Source organism: Prionailurus bengalensis, chromosome C2, assembly GCF_016509475.1.
Source record: "Prionailurus bengalensis isolate Pbe53 chromosome C2, Fcat_Pben_1.1_paternal_pri, whole genome shotgun sequence".
In the NCBI taxonomy this organism is placed as follows: Eukaryota; Metazoa; Chordata; class Mammalia; order Carnivora; family Felidae; genus Prionailurus; species Prionailurus bengalensis.
The window spans coordinates 115,848,472-115,868,336 of NC_057350.1; the positions used below are offsets into that span (position 1 = coordinate 115,848,472).

The following is a 19,865-nucleotide window of genomic DNA, read 5'->3' on the forward strand; positions in this document are numbered from 1 at the left end:
TTCCTTAATTTCCCTTACCCATTTAGCCTATCCCACCTTCCACAACCCTTCCAGTAACCCTCTGTTCTCTGTATTTAAGAGTCTTTTATGTTTTGTCCCCTTCCATGTTTTTATATTATTTTTGCTTGCCTTCCCTTGTGTTCATCTGTTATGTGTCTTAAAGTCCTCATATGAGTGAAACCATATGATATTTGTTTTTCTCTGACTAATTTCACTTAGCATAATACCCTCTGGTTCCATCCACATAGTTGCAAATGGCAAGATTTCATTCTTTTTGATTGCTGAGTAATACTCCACTGTATCTATCTATCTATCTATCTATCTATACACACACACATACATATATATATACATTGATGGACATTTGGGCTCTTTCCATACTTTAGCTATTGTTGATAGCGCTGCTATAAACATTGGGGTGCGTGTGCCCTTTCAAAACAGCATACCTGTATCCCTTGGGTAAATACCTAGTTGTGCAATTGATGGGTCGTAGGGTAGTTCTAGTTTTAATTTTTTGAGGAACATCCATACTGTTTTCCAGAGTGGCTGACCCAGTTTTCATTCCCACCAGCAGGGCAAAAGAGATCCTCTTTCTCTGCATCCTCGCCAACATCTGTTGTTGCCTGAGTTGTTAATGTTAGCCGTTCTGACATTAGGTGTGAGGTGGTATCTCATTGTGGTTTTGATTTGTATTTCCCTGATGAAGAGTGATGTTGAACATTTTTTCATGGGTCTGGTAGCCATCTGGATGTCTTCTTTGGAGAAGTGTCTATTCATATCTTTTGCCCATTTCTTCACTGGATTATTTGTTTTTGGGTGTTGAGTTTGAGAAGTTCTTTACAGATTTTAGATACTAACCTGTTTTCTGATATGTCATTTGCACATATCTTCTCCCATTCCGTCGGTTGCCTTTTAGTTTTGCTGATTGTTTCCTTTTCTGTGCAGAAGCTTTTTATTTTCATGAGGTCCCAGTAGTTCATTTTTGCTTTTGTTTCCCTTGCCTCTGGAGACATGCTGAGTAAGAAGTTGCTGCAGCCAAGATCAGAGAGGTGTTTGTTTGCTTTCTTTTTTTGAGGATTTTGATGGCTTCCTATCTTACCTTTAGGTCTTTCATCTATTTTGAGTTTATTTTTGTGTCTGGTGTAAGAAAGTGGTCCAGGTTTATTTTTCTGCATGTCGTTGTCCAGTTTTCCCAACACCATTTGCTAAAGAGACTGTCTTTATTCCATTAGATATTCTTTTCTGCTTTGTCAAAAATTAGTTAGCCATACGTTTGTGGATCCTTTTCTGGGTTCTCTATGCTGTTCCATTGATCTGAGTGTCTGTTTTTGTAACATGTAGTTCTCCTTTTTAGTGGGGTCTTTGTCTGGTTTTGGAATCAAGGTAATGCTGGCTTCATAGAAAGAATTTGGAAGTTTTCCTTCCATTTCTATTTTTTGGAACAGCTTCAAAAGAATAGGTGTTAAGTCTTCTTTAAATGCTTGCTGGAATTCCCCTGGAAAGCCATCTGGCCCTGGACTCTTGTTTTTTGTGAGATTTTTGATTAGAATTAAATTTCTTTCCTGGTTATGGGTTTATTCAAATGTTCTATTTTTTCCTGTTTCAGTTTTGGAAGTTTATATGTTTCTAGGAATTTTTTCATTTATTCCAGATAGCCCATTTTATTGGCACATAATTGCTCATAATATTCTCTTATTATTGTGTGTATTTCTACAGTGTTGGTTGTGATCTCTCCTCTCTCATTCTTGATTTTATTTATTTGGGTCCTTTTTCTTTTTGATCAAACTGGGTAGGAGTTTGTCAATTTTTTTTTAATTCTTTCTAAGAACCAGCTCCTGATTTCATTGATCTGTTCTGTATTTTTGGTTTCAATAGCATTGATTTCTGCTCTAATATTTATTATTTCCTGCCTTCTTCTGGTTTGGGGCTTTATTTTCTGTTCTTTTTCCAGCTCTTTAAGGTGTAAGGTTAGGTTGTATATCTGAGAACTTTCTTCCTTCTTTAGGAAGCCCTGGGTTGCTATATACTTCCCTCTTATGACTGCCTTTGCTGCATCTCAGAGGTTTGGGCTGTGGTGTTATCATTTTCATTGGCTTCCATGTACTTTTCAATTTCCTCTTTAACTTCTTGGTTAGCCCATTCATTCTTTAGTAGCATGTTCCTTAGTCTCCAACTATTTGTTACCTTTCCAAATTTTTTCTTGTGGTTGATTTCGAATTTCATAGCGTTGTGGTCTGAAAATATGCACGGTATGATCGTGATCTTTTTGTACCTGTTGAGGGCTGATTTGTGTCCCAGTATGTGATCTATTCTGGAGAACGTTCCATGTGCACTGGAGAAGAGTGTGTATTCTGCTGCTTTAGGATGAAATGTTCTGAATATATCTGTTCAGTCCATCTGGTCCAGTGTGTCATTCAAAGCCATTGTTTCCTTGTTGATTTTCTGTTTAGATGGTCTGTTCAATGTTGTACATGGGATGTTGAAGTCCCCTACTATTATGGTATTATTATCAATGAGTTTCTTCATGTTTGTGATTAATTGATTTATGTATTTGGGTGTGCCACATTTGGAGCATAAATGTTTACAATTGTTAGGTCTTCTTGGTGGATAGACCCCTTAACTATGGTATAATGCCCTTCTTCATCTCTTGTTACAGTCTTTATTTTAAAGTCTAGATTGTCTGATAAAATATGGCTACTCCAGCTTTCTTTTGTGGACCATTAGCATGATAGATGGTTTTCCATCCCCTTATTTTCAATCTGAAGGTGACTTTAGGTCTAAAATGGGTCTCTTGTAAACAGCATATAGATGGATCTTGTTTTCTTATCCATTCTGTTACCCTATGTCTTTGGACTGGAGCATTTAGATCATTGACATTTAGAGTGAGTACTGAAAGATAGGAGTTTATTGCCATTATTTTTCTTGTAGAGTTGGAGTTTCTGGTGGTGTTCTCTGGTCCTTTTTAGTCTTTGTTGCTTTTGGTCTTTTCAGATTTTTTGGGTTTTTTGGGGGGGGTTGTTTTGTTTTGTTTTTGTTTTGTTTTATCTTTTGTCCCCTCAGAGTCCCCCTTATAATTTCTTGCAGGCTGGTTTAGTGGTCATGAACTCCTTTAAGTTTTATTTGGGAAACTTTTAATCTCTCCTTCTGTTTGGAATGGCAGCCTTGCTGGAGAAAGAATTCTTGGCTGCATATTTTTCTGGTTTAGTGAATTGAATATATCCTGCCATTCCTTTCTGGCCTGCCAAGTTTCTGTGGATAGGTCTGCTGCAAACCTGATCTGCCTTCCCTTGTAGGTTAAGGACTTTTTTTCCCTTGCTGCTTTCATCATTCTTTCCATGCCTGAGTCTTTTGTGAATTTGACTATGATATGCCTGCTGATGGTCGTTTTTGTTGTATCTTATGGAAGTCCTCTGTGCTTCCTGGATTTTGATGTCTTTGTCTTTCCCCAGGTTAGGAAAGTTTTCTGCTATGATTTGCTCACATGAAATTTCTACCCCTTTTTGTCTCTCTTCATCTTCTGGTACCCCTGTGATTCTGATGTTATTTCTTTTTAATGAGTCACTGAGTTCTCTAATTATTATTTTGTGCTCTTTTGCCTTAGTCTCCGTCTTTTTTTCTGCTTCATTATTCTCCATAAGTTTGTCCCCTGTTATCACTGATTCCCTGCCCTGCTTCATCAATTCTTGCCACTGTAGCATCCATTTGAGATTGCAGGTCAGTTATAGCATTTTTTATTTCATCCTGACTAGCTTTTACTTCTTTTATCTCTGCAGAAAGGGATTCTAGTCTATTTTCAACCCCAGCTAGTATTCTTATTATCATGATTCTAAATTCTGGTTCAGACATCTTTCTTGTATCTGTGTTGGTTAAGTCCCTGGCTGTCATTTCTTCCTGTTGTTTATTTTTGGGGTGAATTCCTTCATTTCCTCATTGTGAAGGAAGAAAATGAATTAATAAAGTTAAAAATACTAAAATTAAAAATTAAAAACAACACAAGTCAAATAAATTATGCTACATCCTATGTGCGTTTTGATCTGGTTGTTGAAAGAAGCTTGATAGATTAGAGGGAAAAAAAGGAAAGAAGAAAAAAAGGAAAAAAAGGAAAACATTTGAAAATTTGAAAAATGAATACAATAAAATAGAATAAAATGAAATGTTGAAAGTAAATTGAATTTTAAAAATTTACAAAAAGTAAAAAATATAGTAGAAAAAAATTAAACAAATTTTAATAAAAATGGAAAATAAAAAATTTTTTCCTTCTGTATTCAAGAATAAGAAAAGAAAAGAAAAAGAAAAAATTATTGAATAAAAGGACCAGTGAGCAGAATGAAATACAATTTAAATTACATATGGTTTCCCATAGAAGTCAAGCCAGGAAACACTTCATACTCTAAGCAGGTGGAGAGACTTGTGTTTGTCAAGAGAGCTGTTGGCCCAGTTGGGCGGGGTTTAATGTAATGGCTCCATTTTCCACTAGATGGCGCTGCTTAGCTTACTGGGGTGATTGTTGTGGTTAGTGTAGGTGTGTATACACATGTGCAGGAGCAGTGAAAATGGTGTCACCCATGTACCCAGTCTCTAGTATCAGAACTTTGTGCTCTCACTGACTTGCAGTCAAGCATCCCTCCTTTGTCTTCTGCTTCCATCTACTCCCTGCTACTACACTTGTCTGTGACCAGGTCGTTATGCTGCCAGGCAGCAACTCCCTCCTGAGTTTTATATCATTTGGGGCTGTGTTTCCCAACCCCTCACTTCTGAGGGACTGTGGCTTTGACCCGCTCAGACCCTCTGGGGGAGGGTCTCACTGAGCAGTGGCTGGATGCCTGCCCACACCCAGGAATGTTCCCAAGACCTTGCTGCTGCTGATGCCCAGAGACTGTGGCTAGGTACCAGCCCACCCCAGAAAACATTTCTGCAGTCTTGTAGCAGCAGTATTTCAGATATGGAAAATCACAACCCACATCTGGTGCCAGGCTTCCCCTTAACATCCTTGTTCCAACACCAGTGGATGTGGTTGTTCTCAGGGGTACTCTGAGCCCTTTGCCTGTGAGGAGGTCACACAGCCTCTACCAAATGTCCTCCCAGCAACGGAACCACCCCCTCCCCCCCATGTGCCCTGAGGACTCCAAAGACCTTACTCTATGCTTCTGGAGATTTGCCCTTCCCACCAGAGATCCACCAGGTATCAAGCTTCAGAGTTTCAGACTCTGCACTCCCCTTGTGTATAGAGTCTTAATGGAATTTAAACCCTCTGCTTTCTCCTTTCTCCCTTTTTAGTTCAGTCCCTGCAGATATTTTCACTTTTCCACTTTCTCTCCAGCTGCTTTTGGAGGGGGGTTGCTTTTCTTGTATTCTCCCCCCATCTGTCCTTTTTTTGCAAGCAAAAACAGCTCCCTGCCCTCTGCAGCTTCTTTCTCCCCCAGTTCACCTCTCTGCACTGCATACCTGCTGAGTTCTGTGGTTCTGGTTGTGCATATTGTTGTGTTAATCCTCAAATCAGTTTTCTAGGTGTGCAGGATGGTTTAGTGTTGATCTGGCTGCATTTCAGGGGTGAGAGACACAAAAAGAACGTCCATGCTATTCTGCCATCTTGCTTTTAAAACCAATTTTTAGAACATTTTAAGCTTAATAGCAAAATTAAGAATAAAGTACAGAAGGGCATCTGGTTGGCTCAGTCAGTTGAGGGTCTGACTCTTGATTTTGGCACAGGTCATGATCCCAGCCTACTTAAGATTTTCTCTCTCTCTCCCTCTGCCTCTCTTCCCTGCTCTCTCTCACACACACACACACACACACACTCTCTCTCTCTCTCTCTCTCTCTCTCTCTCTCTCTCTCTAAAATAAAATAAAATAAAGTAATAATGGTGCAGAGATTTCCCACATATTCCCTACCCATCCCCCACACCCTCCTCCAATACCAACATTTCCAACAGAGTGGTGCATATGTTACAATTGATGAACCTACACTGACACATTGTTATCATCGAAAGTCCATAGTTTACTTTAGGGTTTACTTTAGGGTTCACTCTTGGTGTTTAGGGTTCACTCTTGGTAGACAAATGGATAATGACAAGTATCCACCATTACGATATCATGTAGACTATTTTCACTGCCCTAAAAACCATGTATTCTACCTATTTATCCCTTACTGCCAATCCCAACCCCTGGTAACCACTGTTCTTTTTAATGTCTTTATAGTTTTACCTTTTTCCAGAATGTTATTTAGTTGGAGTCATACAGTATATGGTTTTTCAGATTGACCTCTTTCACTTGGTAAAAGACATTTTAGTTTCCTCCAAGTCTTTTCATGGCTTAATAGCTCATTTCTTTTTAGTGCTAAATAATATTCCACTGTGTGGATGTACCACAGATTATTTATCCATTCACCTACTGAAGAACATCTTGGTTACTTCCAAGTTTTGGCAATTTTGCACAAAGATGCCATAAACACTCACATGCAGGTTTTTGTGTAGACATAAGTTTTCAGCCCCTTTGGGTAAATATCAAAGAGCCTAATTGCTGGATCATATGGTAAGAGTGTATTTAGTTTTATAAGAGATCACCAAATGTCTTCAAAAATGGCTATCCCATTTTGTATTCCTGGTGGGAATGAATGGAAGTTCCTGTTGTTTCACATATTTGCCAGTATTTGGTGTTGCCAATGTTCCAGATTTTGGTCATTCTGATAGGTGTGTGGTGATATCCCATTGTTGTTTTAATTTGCATTTCCTTAATGATATATGAAGTAAAGGATCTTTTCATATGCTTATTTTCCATCTGTGTATCTTCTTTGGTGAGGTGTCTGTTAAGGTGTTTTGCCTATTGGTTAATTGGGTTGTTCTCTTAATGTTGAAATTTTAAAAGTTCCTTGGTATTTTGCATACAGTTCTTTATCAGATGTGTCTTTTGCAAATATTATCTCCCACTCTGTGGCTTGTTTTCTTGATTCTATTGAAATTATCTTCTATAGAGCATAAATTATAATTTTAATGAAGTCCAGTTTATCAATTATTTCTTTTATAGATTGTTCCTTTGGTGTTGTATCTAAAAAGTTACAACCAAGGTCATCTAGATTTTCTCTCATGCTATTGTCTAGGAGCTTTATGATTTTGCCTTTTATATTTAGGTCTGTGATCCATTTTGAGTTCATTTTTGTGAAGAGCATAAGATCTGTGTCTAGGTTTATTTTGTAGCATGTAGATGTCCAGTTGTTATATCACCATTTGTTCCAAAGACTATCTTTGTTTGTATTGCCTTTGCTCTTTTGTCAAAGATCAGTTGACTGTGAGTTTACTTCTAGTCTGATTTATTGTTCTATTCTTTTGCCAATTGCCACACTGTCTTTTTATTTAAATGTTTATTTATTTGTTTTGGGAGAGAGAGAGAGAGAGAGAGAGAGAGAGAGAGAGCGCATATGCAGGCCAGGGAGGGGAAGAGAGAGAAGGAGAGAGAAATCCCAAGCAAGATCTACACTGTCAGTGCATAGCATAAAGTCAGGCTCAACATGGGGCTTGATTTGAGGCTTGATCTCATGAACCATGAGATCATGACCTGAGCCAAAATCAAGAGTCAGATACTTAACCAACTGAACCACCCAGGTGTCCCAGTACCACACTGTCTTGATTGCTATAGTATTGTAGACATTTTTGAAGTTGGGCAATGTCAGTCTTTCAGTCTTATTCTTCAATATTGTGTTGGCTATTTTGGGTCTTTTGCCTCTCCATATAAACTTTAGAATCACTTTGTTGATACCTACAAATAATTTTCTGGTATTTTTATTGGAATTGCATTGACTCTATAGATCAAATTGGGAAGAACTGGCAACTTGGCAGTGTTGAGTTTTCCTATCCACGAACACGGAATTTCTATTTAGGGTAATGTGATAGTGAACAGGAATCCGAGTTTAGATAAGGTAGATGTAATATTTGAGGTAGGAGATCTAAATTTCAAGGAGATAGACTTGCAAGGATCTGAGGGAAAGCAGAGGGAATAGCTAGGGTCAAAATATCAAATTTTATTAAAAATTTTTTTAGATTTCTTTGAAATTATTATGTATCTTTTCTCCTTTGACCTATAAGCCTGACCAACTACATTAAAGATTTCCTAATATTGAACCAGTCTTGCATTTCTTGAGAGAAACATTATTGAGCACTGTGGTTTTTAATTTTTTTTCAGTATATTTCTGTAGTAAATTGGTAGTAATTTATTTTCAATTTCTCTCCTAAATGATAAGTGACATTATTTTGCATTTTGTTTGCTTTTTTAGTTATTATATCATGTTTATACTATCTTAATTAAATAAATTGGGAATATTTCCATGTTTTTAGTATTTTGCAACTGTTTAAATAAATAGGAATTACCTGATCCTTAGATTTGAAAGAAATTTCCTGTAAAATTTTTTCGAGTATGTGACTTTTAAAAAGAAGTAGTTAGGATTTTCTTTTTTGTTTTTTTCTTTGTTTGTTTATGTTTTAATCACATTTTTATTTGACCCACGGATATTGGTCCATTCAGTTACCTTGTTCTAAATCAACTTATCACATTTATTGTACGTAATGATCTTTTTTCCTTCCCCCATATATATGGTTATAGTCCTTTCTCATTACTAATGTGGTATATCTGGGTTGTCTCCCAATTTTTTTATTAGACTTGCCAGAGGTTTGTGTGTTTTATTAGTCTTTTCAAAGAATACATTTTTAGGTTTAACCATTTTAATTTGTGCTCTAATTTATTAAACAGTTCTGCTTTTGCCTTTAATTCCTATTTTCTTTTCCCATTTTATTTCTCTAAAATTTTCAGATATTCATAAACATTTATTTTTATTTGGTTTTACTTAAAAAGCATTTCAGACTTTCAGTTTGCGTATTTATTTATATTCCATACATTATGCCTTGTTCTCATGGACATTGCTTACTAAATATTTAGTAATTCATTTTTTCTTTCTCTTTTATCTAAGAGTAATTTGGATCAAATATGATCTTTTTAATTTTGTTAACTTTTTGTCCTTTTATTAGTATTTTTTAGTTTTGTTTCATCATGACCAGAAAACATGACCTGTAAACTTCTCACTGAAGTTTTTTCTTTTTCTTTTTCTTTTTTTAAATGTTTATTTATTTTTGCGAGACAGAGAGAGAGAAAGCACAAGCAGGAAAGGGACAGAGACAGAGGGAGACACAGAATCTGAAGCAGGCTCCAGGCTCTTAGCTGTCAGCACATGAACCATGAGAACATGACCTGAGCTGAAGTCAGACACCTAACCAACTAAGCCCCCCAGGTGCCCCTGAAGTTTTTTCTGTAGATCAGAATTCAAGTGATCATAGAAGTCCTCATCTGGAATCCCTACATATCTGAGAATGTGTTTTTAATATTTTCTTAAATTTTGTTTTAGTAAGAAAGAGCAGGGGAGAGGCAGACAGACAGAGAGAGAGAGAGAGAGAGAGAGAGAGAAATCTCAAGCAGCCTCCATGCTCAGCATGGAGCCCAACGCAGAGCTAGATCCCAGGACCCTGGGATCATAATCCTAGGCAAAATCAAGGATTGGTTGCTCAACCAGACTCAAGAATGTATTTTTGTTGTTCTTTGCCAAATATAGAACTTTCATATCATAATCTTTTTCCCTCAAAAATATAAATGCTACTCCATCTTCTTCTGACATTTATTGTACTAGAGACGTCCAGTGTTTGTGATAACACTTTTAAAATGAATTACTGTAGAAATTGTCTATGCCTGAAATTCAAAAATTTTGCCAGAATATTTTAAAGCACAGATCTCTATAACTGCTTTTGCCTTGTTTTCAGTGAAGACTTTGAATCTGAATATTCTAGTCTTTTCTTTTTATGGTGGTAAACATTCCTACTATTGTTTATTATCATTATGTTTTTCCCCTTTATAATGTCTCTCTTTCTGAAATCATTACTGTGTATACCATTGTATCTTTTTGTTCTGATTTATGGGAGCTTTCTTAACATTATCTCCATCATTGATTCAGTTTTCTGTAGGATCTAACCTTCAGGTCTCTGCTTTAGTTGGATTTTAAAAATTTTATAATCATGTTTTTTATCTATCTGACAAAAAAAACTATCTCAGAAAAAAGACATGTAATAATCTCTAAAGTTTCTCTTATTTGAGGGAGTATCCTGTTTTCAGGGGCTCATATGCTTTGATTTCTTAGACTAATTGCCTTCTTCTTAACTACTGGGACATTTCATAGACCAGATAGCATTTCTGCTTGCTTATTTTTCACCAGGGACAAGGGGAAAGGAAGTGAGAATGTTTGTCCAGATGACTGAGATTGTGTGAATTCCTGTTCCAGCTCATTTGGCACTCTGTTTCTTCACTTCAGACGGTTCCTCCCTCTACCTGCTTCCCCTGCTCTGCCTTACAGAAATTCTTCAAGTTTTCATGTACGCGGATGTCACTTCCCTAATTTCTGGCACAGGCTCATATTCCCCCTATTTTAATAATTGTTTTTGGTGTGTTTACTTGGTATGGGCAGGAAGAGTCAGAACTTTTATGCACACAGAGAGGCTTACATCATGTTGAACCAAAAATCTGCATAGATGCTGATGGAAATTCTGGTGGTCAGCTGGAGTCTTTCATGAGCTCCATCTACAAAGAAGAATGGAAACTTCTTATCCTTCCTTGAGTGAATTTGTGTACAAATAGTATTGTGTACATGCAAGTCTTTCTGCTTCGCTTATCCTATTTTCACTTCCTTGTTCTTGTTTCAATTTACAGAAAGATGTAGACAAGGAGTTCTATTTATTTCCCACAGTGTTTGATGAAAATGAAAGTTTACTCCTAGATGATAATATTAGAATGTTTACAACTTCACCTCACCTGGTAGATAAGGAAGATGAAGACTTTCAGGAATCTAATAAGATGCACTGTAAGTATACATCATCCATCAATATTAAGTTATTTCAGTACTGCCCATGTAGTGCTTTTAATTAAACCAAAATGCTAATAGCTTTGCCCATTGGTTAATTTTAAATAAATGATTATATACAACTCTGAGGGTAATATTGATATTTAAGTTATCAGTCAGTTATTCCTCATTTTGCTTAATTTAGAATAATGAAACCTGCAAAATATATCAATTAGATGCATGGTTCTTAAAATGTAGCCCTTGGATCAGCAGCTTCAGCATCACCCACGGACGTGTTAGAAATGCAAATTCTTGGGCCCCAACTCCTACCTACTAACAGAAACTTTAAGGGTGGGGCCAGCAATCTATTTAACAAACCCTCTCCATCATTATGATATTTGCTTAAACTTGAGAACTACTGGGTTAGATGCTTTTCCCATCTGTGGCTTCATAATGACAGCCTCATTTTATTATTCAATATGAAGAAAGATACAACCTCTCTTGAAAATGAACTTTAATGATTCTTACCAATGACTATAAATTAGAGTTCCCTGGGAGTTTTTCAAAATTGTTAAAACCGTTTTTTTAATGCTCAGGGCAACCTCCAGAAATTTTTATTTAATTGAAACCTAGCATCAGATTTTCTTTTTAGCTCCCAGTGTAATTCTAGAGGTTTAGATAGTGAGTTAATTATTCAGAATGCCCACACTGCTAACAGACTACATGTGAAAATCACTGTAGTCAGAAGAAACAAATGTAAAGTTGCGTTACAAACTGATACTGGTGGTGTGTTTTTTTTTTTTTGAGTCAGTACTATCTATACTCATTAAGATATTCCTTTTGAGTTTGCAATTTTACATTTTGGAGGAGTTGAGAGTATCATCTATTAGTAATAGCAGTGAGAGAAAACCTCCTGCATTTACTCTCCCCTGTTATTCAAGATGAATCAGAGACTTTTCCATCCTAGAGCAGCAACAACATTCTCAGTCTACGGTGCCCAGGAACAGCTGTAATTATTCATACATTTGAGAGCTCACACATATGACTCTTGAGAGGACTAAGAAGTAGTTAGTGGGGAAGAGCAGTGCAAAACTTCAAGGACTCTGTGTTCAGCTCTTCTCCTTCTAGCCAGGGACTACTCTGGGAGTGCTGCGTCTAACAAGAAGTCTCAGAGACACTCCAGACACATAAAGAGGTGGGCAGGCATGAATGGGTCTTTCAAAAATTAAATAAACAGAGTTCGCTCTGGAAAATCTGGGAGATCACCGTGTAGTGGGACATCAGATAAACCACTTTCCAAATATTATTTCCCAAATTTTACAGCCATGAATGGATTCATGTATGGGAATCAGCCTGGTCTCAGTATGTGCAAAAGAGAGTCAGTCGTGTGGTACTTATTCAGCGCTGGAAATGAGGCTGATGTACACGGGATTTACTTTACAGGAAACACATATCTGTCAAAAGGAGAAAGAAGAGACACAGGAAACCTCTTCCCTCAAACAAGTCTTACACTCTTCATGCAGCCTGATGCTCAAGGTGAATTTCTTTAAAGTCAAGACAAGTCTCTATGGAATCAATTCATGTCAGTCATTTTGGTTTTCAACCCTATGTTGGGTGATGAACTCATTCCTTCTCTAAGCCTCCCAAGTTCCCTTCCTTCCCTTGAAGAGCATGTCTGGGCCACTGTTAGCTAAGTATGGGCCAGACAGGTCCATTTCCTGCTTGTTGAGGGTGGGGGTGTGACAAATGAAGAGTAGATTGTGGTTTCTCCCACTTCCACAGAGTAGAATCCTTGAGATGTCTTTCTTTTTTTTTTTTTTTAATTTTTTTTTTTCAACGTTTATTTATTTTTGGGACAGAGAGAGACAGAGCATGAACGGGGGAGGGGCAGAGAGAGAGGGGGGGACACAGAATCGGAAACAGGCTCCAGGCTCTGAGCCATCAGCCCAGAGCCTGACGCGGGGCTCGAACTCGCGGACCGCGAGATCGTGACCTGGCTGAAGTTGGACGCTTAACCAACTGCGCCACCCAGGCGCCCCGAGATGTCTCTTTTTAAGTTATGATCCTTTTAAAGATGGCTGAAAAATCAGACTAAAAAGGGAATGACTTCCATAAGAGCTCTGCAGTTAAACTTTTTGTCATCTCTCTGTAGCCTACATGTCGTGTTGGCTTGTTGGTTGTTTGCAATTGAGTGTCCTGTACTAGAACTATAGCCATGCGAATTCAGAGATACCTGCAGGTCTGGTTATGAATGAGCAAAACAAACAAAAACAAAAAGAAAGCACTTTAACCAAAATGTGAAACACACTAACTTGCTTCAGGCTTTATTTGGTTCATTATATGCCATTATAACATAAGACAAGTCCAATGTCACCTCTTTCTTTATTCATTAGACAAGTATAAATACAACAGTGAAGAAAAGATGTATAAGTGTCTGTTCTTGTGAAGTGGAAATTCTAATGCAGGGAGACAGACAAGCGATTTTATATGTGTGTGTATGTGTGTGTATACACACACATACACACACAAACATATATACACATACACACACACACACACATATACACACATATGTATATAAAACTAAGTGGTTTGAGCAAATAGGGCAGAAAAAGGGGCTGACTGATGGGGGAAGGTGAGTAAACATTTTCTGACAATTAAAGGGAAGCTTGAATGAATTGAGAACATGGACTATGCAGATAATTGGGGGAGGAGTGTACAAAGTACACTTTGTACAAGTACAAAGGCCCTGAGGCAGGCACATACTTGACTTGTTCTAAGATAGCAAAGAGGCCTCTGTGACTAGAGCAGAGTGAGTGATAGGTGATGTGATCATCTAACTGAGGCCACATTGAGGACTTTGGCGTTGATTCTGGGTGAGCTGAGGAGCCATAGAGGTGCTGAACAAAGGAGTGACCTGCTCTCTTATATACCATTTCAGGGACATTTGACGTTGAGTGCTTAACAACCGATCACTATACGGGAGGCATGAAGCAAAAATACACTGTGAACACATGCAGGCAACAGGCTGAGAACCCAAGGTCCTCCCAGGGACAGCGGACCTACTACATCGCGGCAGTGGAGGTGGAGTGGGATTATTCCCCAAGCAGGGAGTGGGAAAAGGAGCTGCATCACTTACAAGAACAAAAGTAATTCTCCAGATTTTGATTCCTAAGTTTTTCTTTTTTTTAGTTTTCTCTTTCAGAGAATTAAGAATTACACTCAATTGTAGAAAAACAAATAGTTGCATTAAATAACAACAGAGCAGTAACAAAATGCTTCCCCTGATCCTTTCCTCATTAATTTCTGTTCTTGCAATTTTATCACAGGAAAATCTCCACCTTATTTGATTCTTTATAGTCATGCATCTCACTTTCTTTTCTGTTGGATTGTCTTTTTATATTCATGTGCCTATATCTTGCTATTGACTTTCAAACTTAAACAAAAATCAATGCCTAAATTCAAAGCTAAAATACTATTTTCCTTATCAGACATTTGCTGCGTATCTCATCTTTCCTTCAAAGATTTCCTTATCACTCTAGTAATCAGTTATTTCACATTCTTTAAAAGATTTTTTTTTACATTCATTTATTTTTGAGAGACAGAGCATAAGTGGGGCAGAGGCAGAGAGAGAATGAGACAGAATCCGAAGCAGGCTCTAGGCTCTGAGCTGGAGCACAGAGCCCAACATGGGCTCGAACTCACAAACCATGGAGATTATGACCTAAGCCAAAGTCGGACGCTTAACTGACTGAGCCACCTAGGTGCCCCAGTTATTTTACATTCTTAAAACTATTTTAAGAATATTTTAAATTCTTGAGGGCAGTATAGTAGACATGATCTCTGTCCTCCAAGAATTTATAGGAAAAATATGGTTCAAAACCGCCAATAACATGTGCATGATGGATGTAAAAAGTATGTTCATTGTGAATAAATGTAAGTAAATGATCATTATTAGAGCTTCAGAAACTACATTTAAAACAGTATCACTTGACCCTTCTTTTAGACTTTTCTAACCACTTTTCCCTCTATCACCTCATACACCATGTACTAATCTTTCCTGGAAAGGATTTGAGGGATCGGGACGGGCATGTGTTCAGATCTGGGGTGTACAAAATGACTGGTAGCCTATAGCTAAGCAAAGGTTAGCTGGTTAGTTTGACTGCAGTGTAAAGGAGTAAAAGGTTACTTCAAGTGATGGGGGTAAAATAGTCAAAAGGCTGAAGGAGCCATGAAGAGTCAATGAAAACGTTAGATAAAGGGAGTGGCTGGGAACACTGGGCCACTTCAGTTCTTATAAACCAGACAAAAGTAATGAGAGAACACTTCACTGATGAAATATGGGTGCAGAATTTTAGAACTGTAGAGAAACCTTAGAGATCATCTCATCTCCTACCTCATTTTAGGGATGAGGAAACTGAGGCTGCAACAGGCAATAACTAGCTGGAGGTCATTATCTAATGGAAGAGTCAGGGCCAGCACTCAGATGGCTCCACTTCCTTTTTACCACCCCTATCTATTTCTTTTTTTTTTAATTAATCTTTTATTTTTTAATTTACATCTAAGTTAGTTAGCATATAGTGCAACAATGATTTCAGGAGTAGATTCCAGTGATTCAACCCCTATGTATAACACCCAGTGCTGATTCCAACAAGTGTCTTCCTTAATGCCCCTTACCCATTTAGGCCATCCCTCCTCCTAAAACCCCTCCAGCAACCCTCTGGTCTCTATATTTAAGAGTCTCATATGTTTTTTCCCCCTCCCTCTTTTTATATTGTATATATTGCTTCCCTTCCCTTATGTTTATCTGTTTGGTATCTTAAATTCCTCATATGAGTGAATTCATATGATATTTGTCTTCCTCTGACTGACTAATTGCACTTAGCATAATACCCTCCAGTTACCATCCACGTGGTTGCAAATGGCAAGATTTCATTCTTTTTGATCACTGAGTAATACTCCATTGTATATGTATACCACCTCCTCTTTATCCATTCATCCATTGATGGCATTTGGGCTCTTTCCATACTTTGGCTATTGTTAATAGTGCTGCTATAAACATTGGGGTGCATGTGCCCCTTCGGAACAGCATACCTGTATGCCTTGGGTAAATTACCTAGTAGTGCAATTGCTTGGTTGCAGGGTAGTTCTATTTTTAATTGTTTGAGGGACATCCATACTGTTTTCTAGAGTAGCTGCCCGTTTTCATTCCCACCAGCAGGGAAAAAGAGATCCTCTTTCTCTGCATCCTTGCCAACATCTGTTGTTGCCTGAGTTGTTAATGTTAGCCATTCTGACAGGTGTGAGGTGATATCTCATTGTGATTTTGATTTGTATTTCCCTGATGAAAAGTGATGTTGAACATTTTCTCATGGGTCTGGTAGCCATCTGTATGTCTTTTTTGGAGAAGTGTCTATTCCTGTCTTTTGCCCATTTCTTCACTGGATTATTTTTTTGGGTGTTGAGTTTGAGAAGTTTATAGATTTTGGATACTATCCTGTTTTCTGATATGTCATTTGCACATATCTTCTCCTATTCCGTCGGTTACCTTTTAGTTTTTCTGATTGTTTCCTTTGCTGTGCAGAAGTTTTTATTTTGATGAGGTCCCAATAGTGCATTTTTGCTTTGGCTTCCCTTGCCTCTGGAGACATGTTGAGTAAGAAGTTGCTGCAGCCAAGGTCAAAGAAGTTTTTGCCTGCTTTCTCCTCTAGGAATTTGATGGATTCCTGTCTTACATTTAGGTCTTTCATCCATTTTGAGTTTATTTTTGTGTCTGGTGTAAGAAAGTGGTCCAGGTTTATTTTTCTGCATGTCGTTGTCCATTTGCTAAAGAGATTGTCTTTATTCCATTGGATATCCTTTCCTGCTTTGTCAAAGATTAGTTGGCCATATGTTTGTGGGCCCATTTCTGGGTTCTCTATTCTGTTCCATTGATCTGAGTGTCTGTTTTTGTGCCAGTACCATACTGTCTTGATTACAGCTTTGTAATACATCTTGAAGCCAGGAGTGTGATTTCTCCCCTTTGGTTTTCTTTTTCAGGATTGCTTTGGCTATTCAGGTTCTTTTCTGGTTCCATACAAATTTTAAGATTGTTTGTTCTAGCTTTGTGAAGAATGCTGGTGTTATTTTGATAGGGATTGCATTGAATATGTAGATTGCTTTGGGTAGTATTGACATTTTAACAATATTTGTTCTTCCAATCCAGGAGCATGGATTATCTTTCCTTTTTTGTGTGTCTTCTTAAATTTCTTTCATAAGCTTTCTATAGTTTACAGTGTATAGATTTTTCACCTCTCCGCTTATGTTTATTCCTAGGTATTTTATGTTTGTTGGCGCAATTATAAATGGGATTGATTCCTTGATTTCTCTTTTTGTTGCTTCATTATTGATATATAGGAATGCAACTGATTGCTGTGCATTGATTTTATATCCTGTGACTTTGCTGAATTCATGGATCAGTTCTAGCAGTTTTTTGGTGGAATCTTTTGGGTTTCCCGTATATAGTATCATGTTATCTGCGAAGAGTGAATGTTTGACTTCCTCCTGGACGATTTAGATGCCTTTTATTCCTATGTGTTGTCTGACTGCTGAGACTAAGACTTACAATACTATGTTGAATAACAGTGGCGAGAGTGGACATCCCTGTCTTGTTCCTGACCTTAGGGGGAAAGCTCTCAGTTTTTCCCCATTAAGGAGATATTAATGTTGGGTCATTCATATATGGCTTTTATGATCTCAAGGTATGACCCTTCTATCCCTACTTTCTTGAGGGTTTTTATCAAGAAAGGATGCTGTATTTTGTCAAATGCTTTCTCTGCATCTATTGAGAGGATCACGTGGTTGTTGTCCTTTCTTTTATTGATGTGATGTATCACATTGATTGTTTTATGGATATTGAACCAGCCCTGAATCCCAGGTATAAATCCTATTTGGTCATGGTGAATAAGTTTTTTTTAACTTGTATCTTGTTGAGGATTTTTGCATCCATGTTCATCAGGGAAATTCGTCTTTAGTTCTCCTTTATAGTGCACCCCTATGTATTTCTAAATTATTCTTTATTGCTGGAATGTGAGAGTGATATTAGAAATTAGCATAATTACTTAAATAAAAACTATATTCAAGATTTAAAACTCAACTTCTACTTTCATTAAGACAGATACTAACCTCAGATGTGTGTGTGTTTTGTTTAAGTGTTTCAAATGCATTTTTAGATAAGGAAGAATTTTACATAGGCTCAAAGTACAAGAAAGTTGTGTATCGGCAATACACCGACAGCACGTTCAGAGTTCCAGTGGAAAGGAAGGCTAAAGAAGAACACCTGGGAATTCTAGGTACTCTAATCATCAGGGGTGGGGTAATGATGTGGTGCTATGTACATTAAAATACATGTCCCTGAGTTTAACTTCCCAGTTCATAGATCAAAGGTATTCAAATGAAAGTAAAATTTATGCAGTAAAAACAAGGAGCCTATACGCACTAAAGAATATGGCATAATAAAAATATTGCTTATTTCTCTCATGAACAATTTATTATTATACATTGAGAAAAGAAAATTTCTCCCTCTTATTCCACCCCTCATCCCACTCCCAAGTCATCTCTATTTGCTTTAAAATTGCCATGTAAGTGAGTAACGACAAGAAAAAGAAATGTAGATGTAGACCAGGAAATATAGGAAAAAGTGTTACCGTGCACAAGGCATGGGAAAAGTTGCCTTCCATTTTTCAGGAACCATTTTAAATTTTTTAAAAATCTTTATTTATTTTTGAGAGAGAGACAGAGTGAGAGCAGGGGAGGAACAGAGAGAGAGGGAGATGCAGAATCCAAAGCAGGTGCCAGGATCCAAGCTGTCAGCACAGAGCTTAATGTGGGGCTTGAACCCACGAACCATGAAATCATGACCTGAGCTGAAGTCAGACGCTTAACCGACTGAGCCACCCAGGCGCCCCTCAGGAACCATTTTAAAAAGAGAATATCTAAGAGTTTGACTAACACTGCTCTTGGGAAGTTTCTTGAAAATCATCAAGTGCAGGGGACATCACTCCCAACCCCACTCTATTTCCATACTAACAGAGTACCCTGGGATTTGATTACCCTTAGCCCCTGGAATAAGACACCCAAGGGGAATGGCATTGTTGCTGGGTCACAGAAATTCTCTAAGCAGCAGACAAGCTAAGATTGGCTAGAGAGGGGGTAGAAATTGGAGGGGTAGCCCCACTCACCCTTCTAAATGCAGTACTGCCATCAATTCACACTCAGGAAGTTCTGGAAGCCCAACTGCTGAGAAATGAGAGCAAGTGCTGCACAATGACTTCTGGCCAGGGTAGGGTCACAGCTGGCTCACCAGGGTTAGGCCACTGTCCTGCAGGGGACTTTCAGCCCAAAACCTCCAGTAGGACTCTTGATGAGAGATGCATCCCTGGTTTCCATCTGTAGCGGCAGTCATTACTAGTGTTTTTATTCTGAATCCTCTGAGACCAGATATAAACCTAACAGTAAAGTATGAAGCCACAGTGGAGGGGGTGGGGGACACAGACTCTGGCCTTCATGCTAAGAAAGCTACCTGGTCTTTGCTTCTATTACTGAGTTAGAACCTCCAATCTGACAAGCATATAAACCACTCTTCTTTTTTGCTATTTCCAGGTCCACAACTTCATGCAAATGTTGGAGACAAAGTTATAATTATCTTTAAAAACATGGCCACAAGGCCTTACTCAATACATGCCCATGGGGTGAAAACAGAGGATTCTATAGTTACTCCAACTTTACCAGGTACTCATTGGGGGAGGGGGTGTTGCATTTCATGCATTTTAGTAGACTTTACAGGCTTTCCACAAATGACTGTTATCAGAGAGGTATTCCTTCCAAATGAGTGTCTTGAGAAAGTGAAGGAGGTGGTTAAAAGAGTATACAGAGATGCTTATCTGTGTGTATGTCTCCATGCACATGAGAGGAGAGGGGAGGGGAGATGAGGGGAGGGAAGAGAGGAGGGGAGGAGTGA

General features: G+C 38.0%; 1 protein-coding gene across 3 annotated transcripts in view; it reads left to right on the forward strand.

Annotated features, from left to right (window-relative positions):
- LOC122491871 (ceruloplasmin) overlaps positions 1 to 19,865 on the forward strand; it is a 72,834-nt gene that overhangs the window by 30,621 nt on the left and 22,348 nt on the right. For all 3 annotated transcript variants that reach the window (XM_043595162.1, XM_043595164.1, XM_043595163.1), the window contains exons 10-14: positions 10,738 to 10,888; positions 12,191 to 12,403; positions 13,809 to 14,016; positions 18,059 to 18,198; positions 19,508 to 19,636. In XM_043595162.1, the coding sequence (XP_043451097.1) occupies positions 10,738 to 10,888; positions 12,191 to 12,403; positions 13,809 to 14,016; positions 18,059 to 18,198; positions 19,508 to 19,636 (841 nt within the window). The remainder of the gene's footprint in view (positions 1 to 10,737; positions 10,889 to 12,190; positions 12,404 to 13,808; positions 14,017 to 18,058; positions 18,199 to 19,507; positions 19,637 to 19,865) is intronic.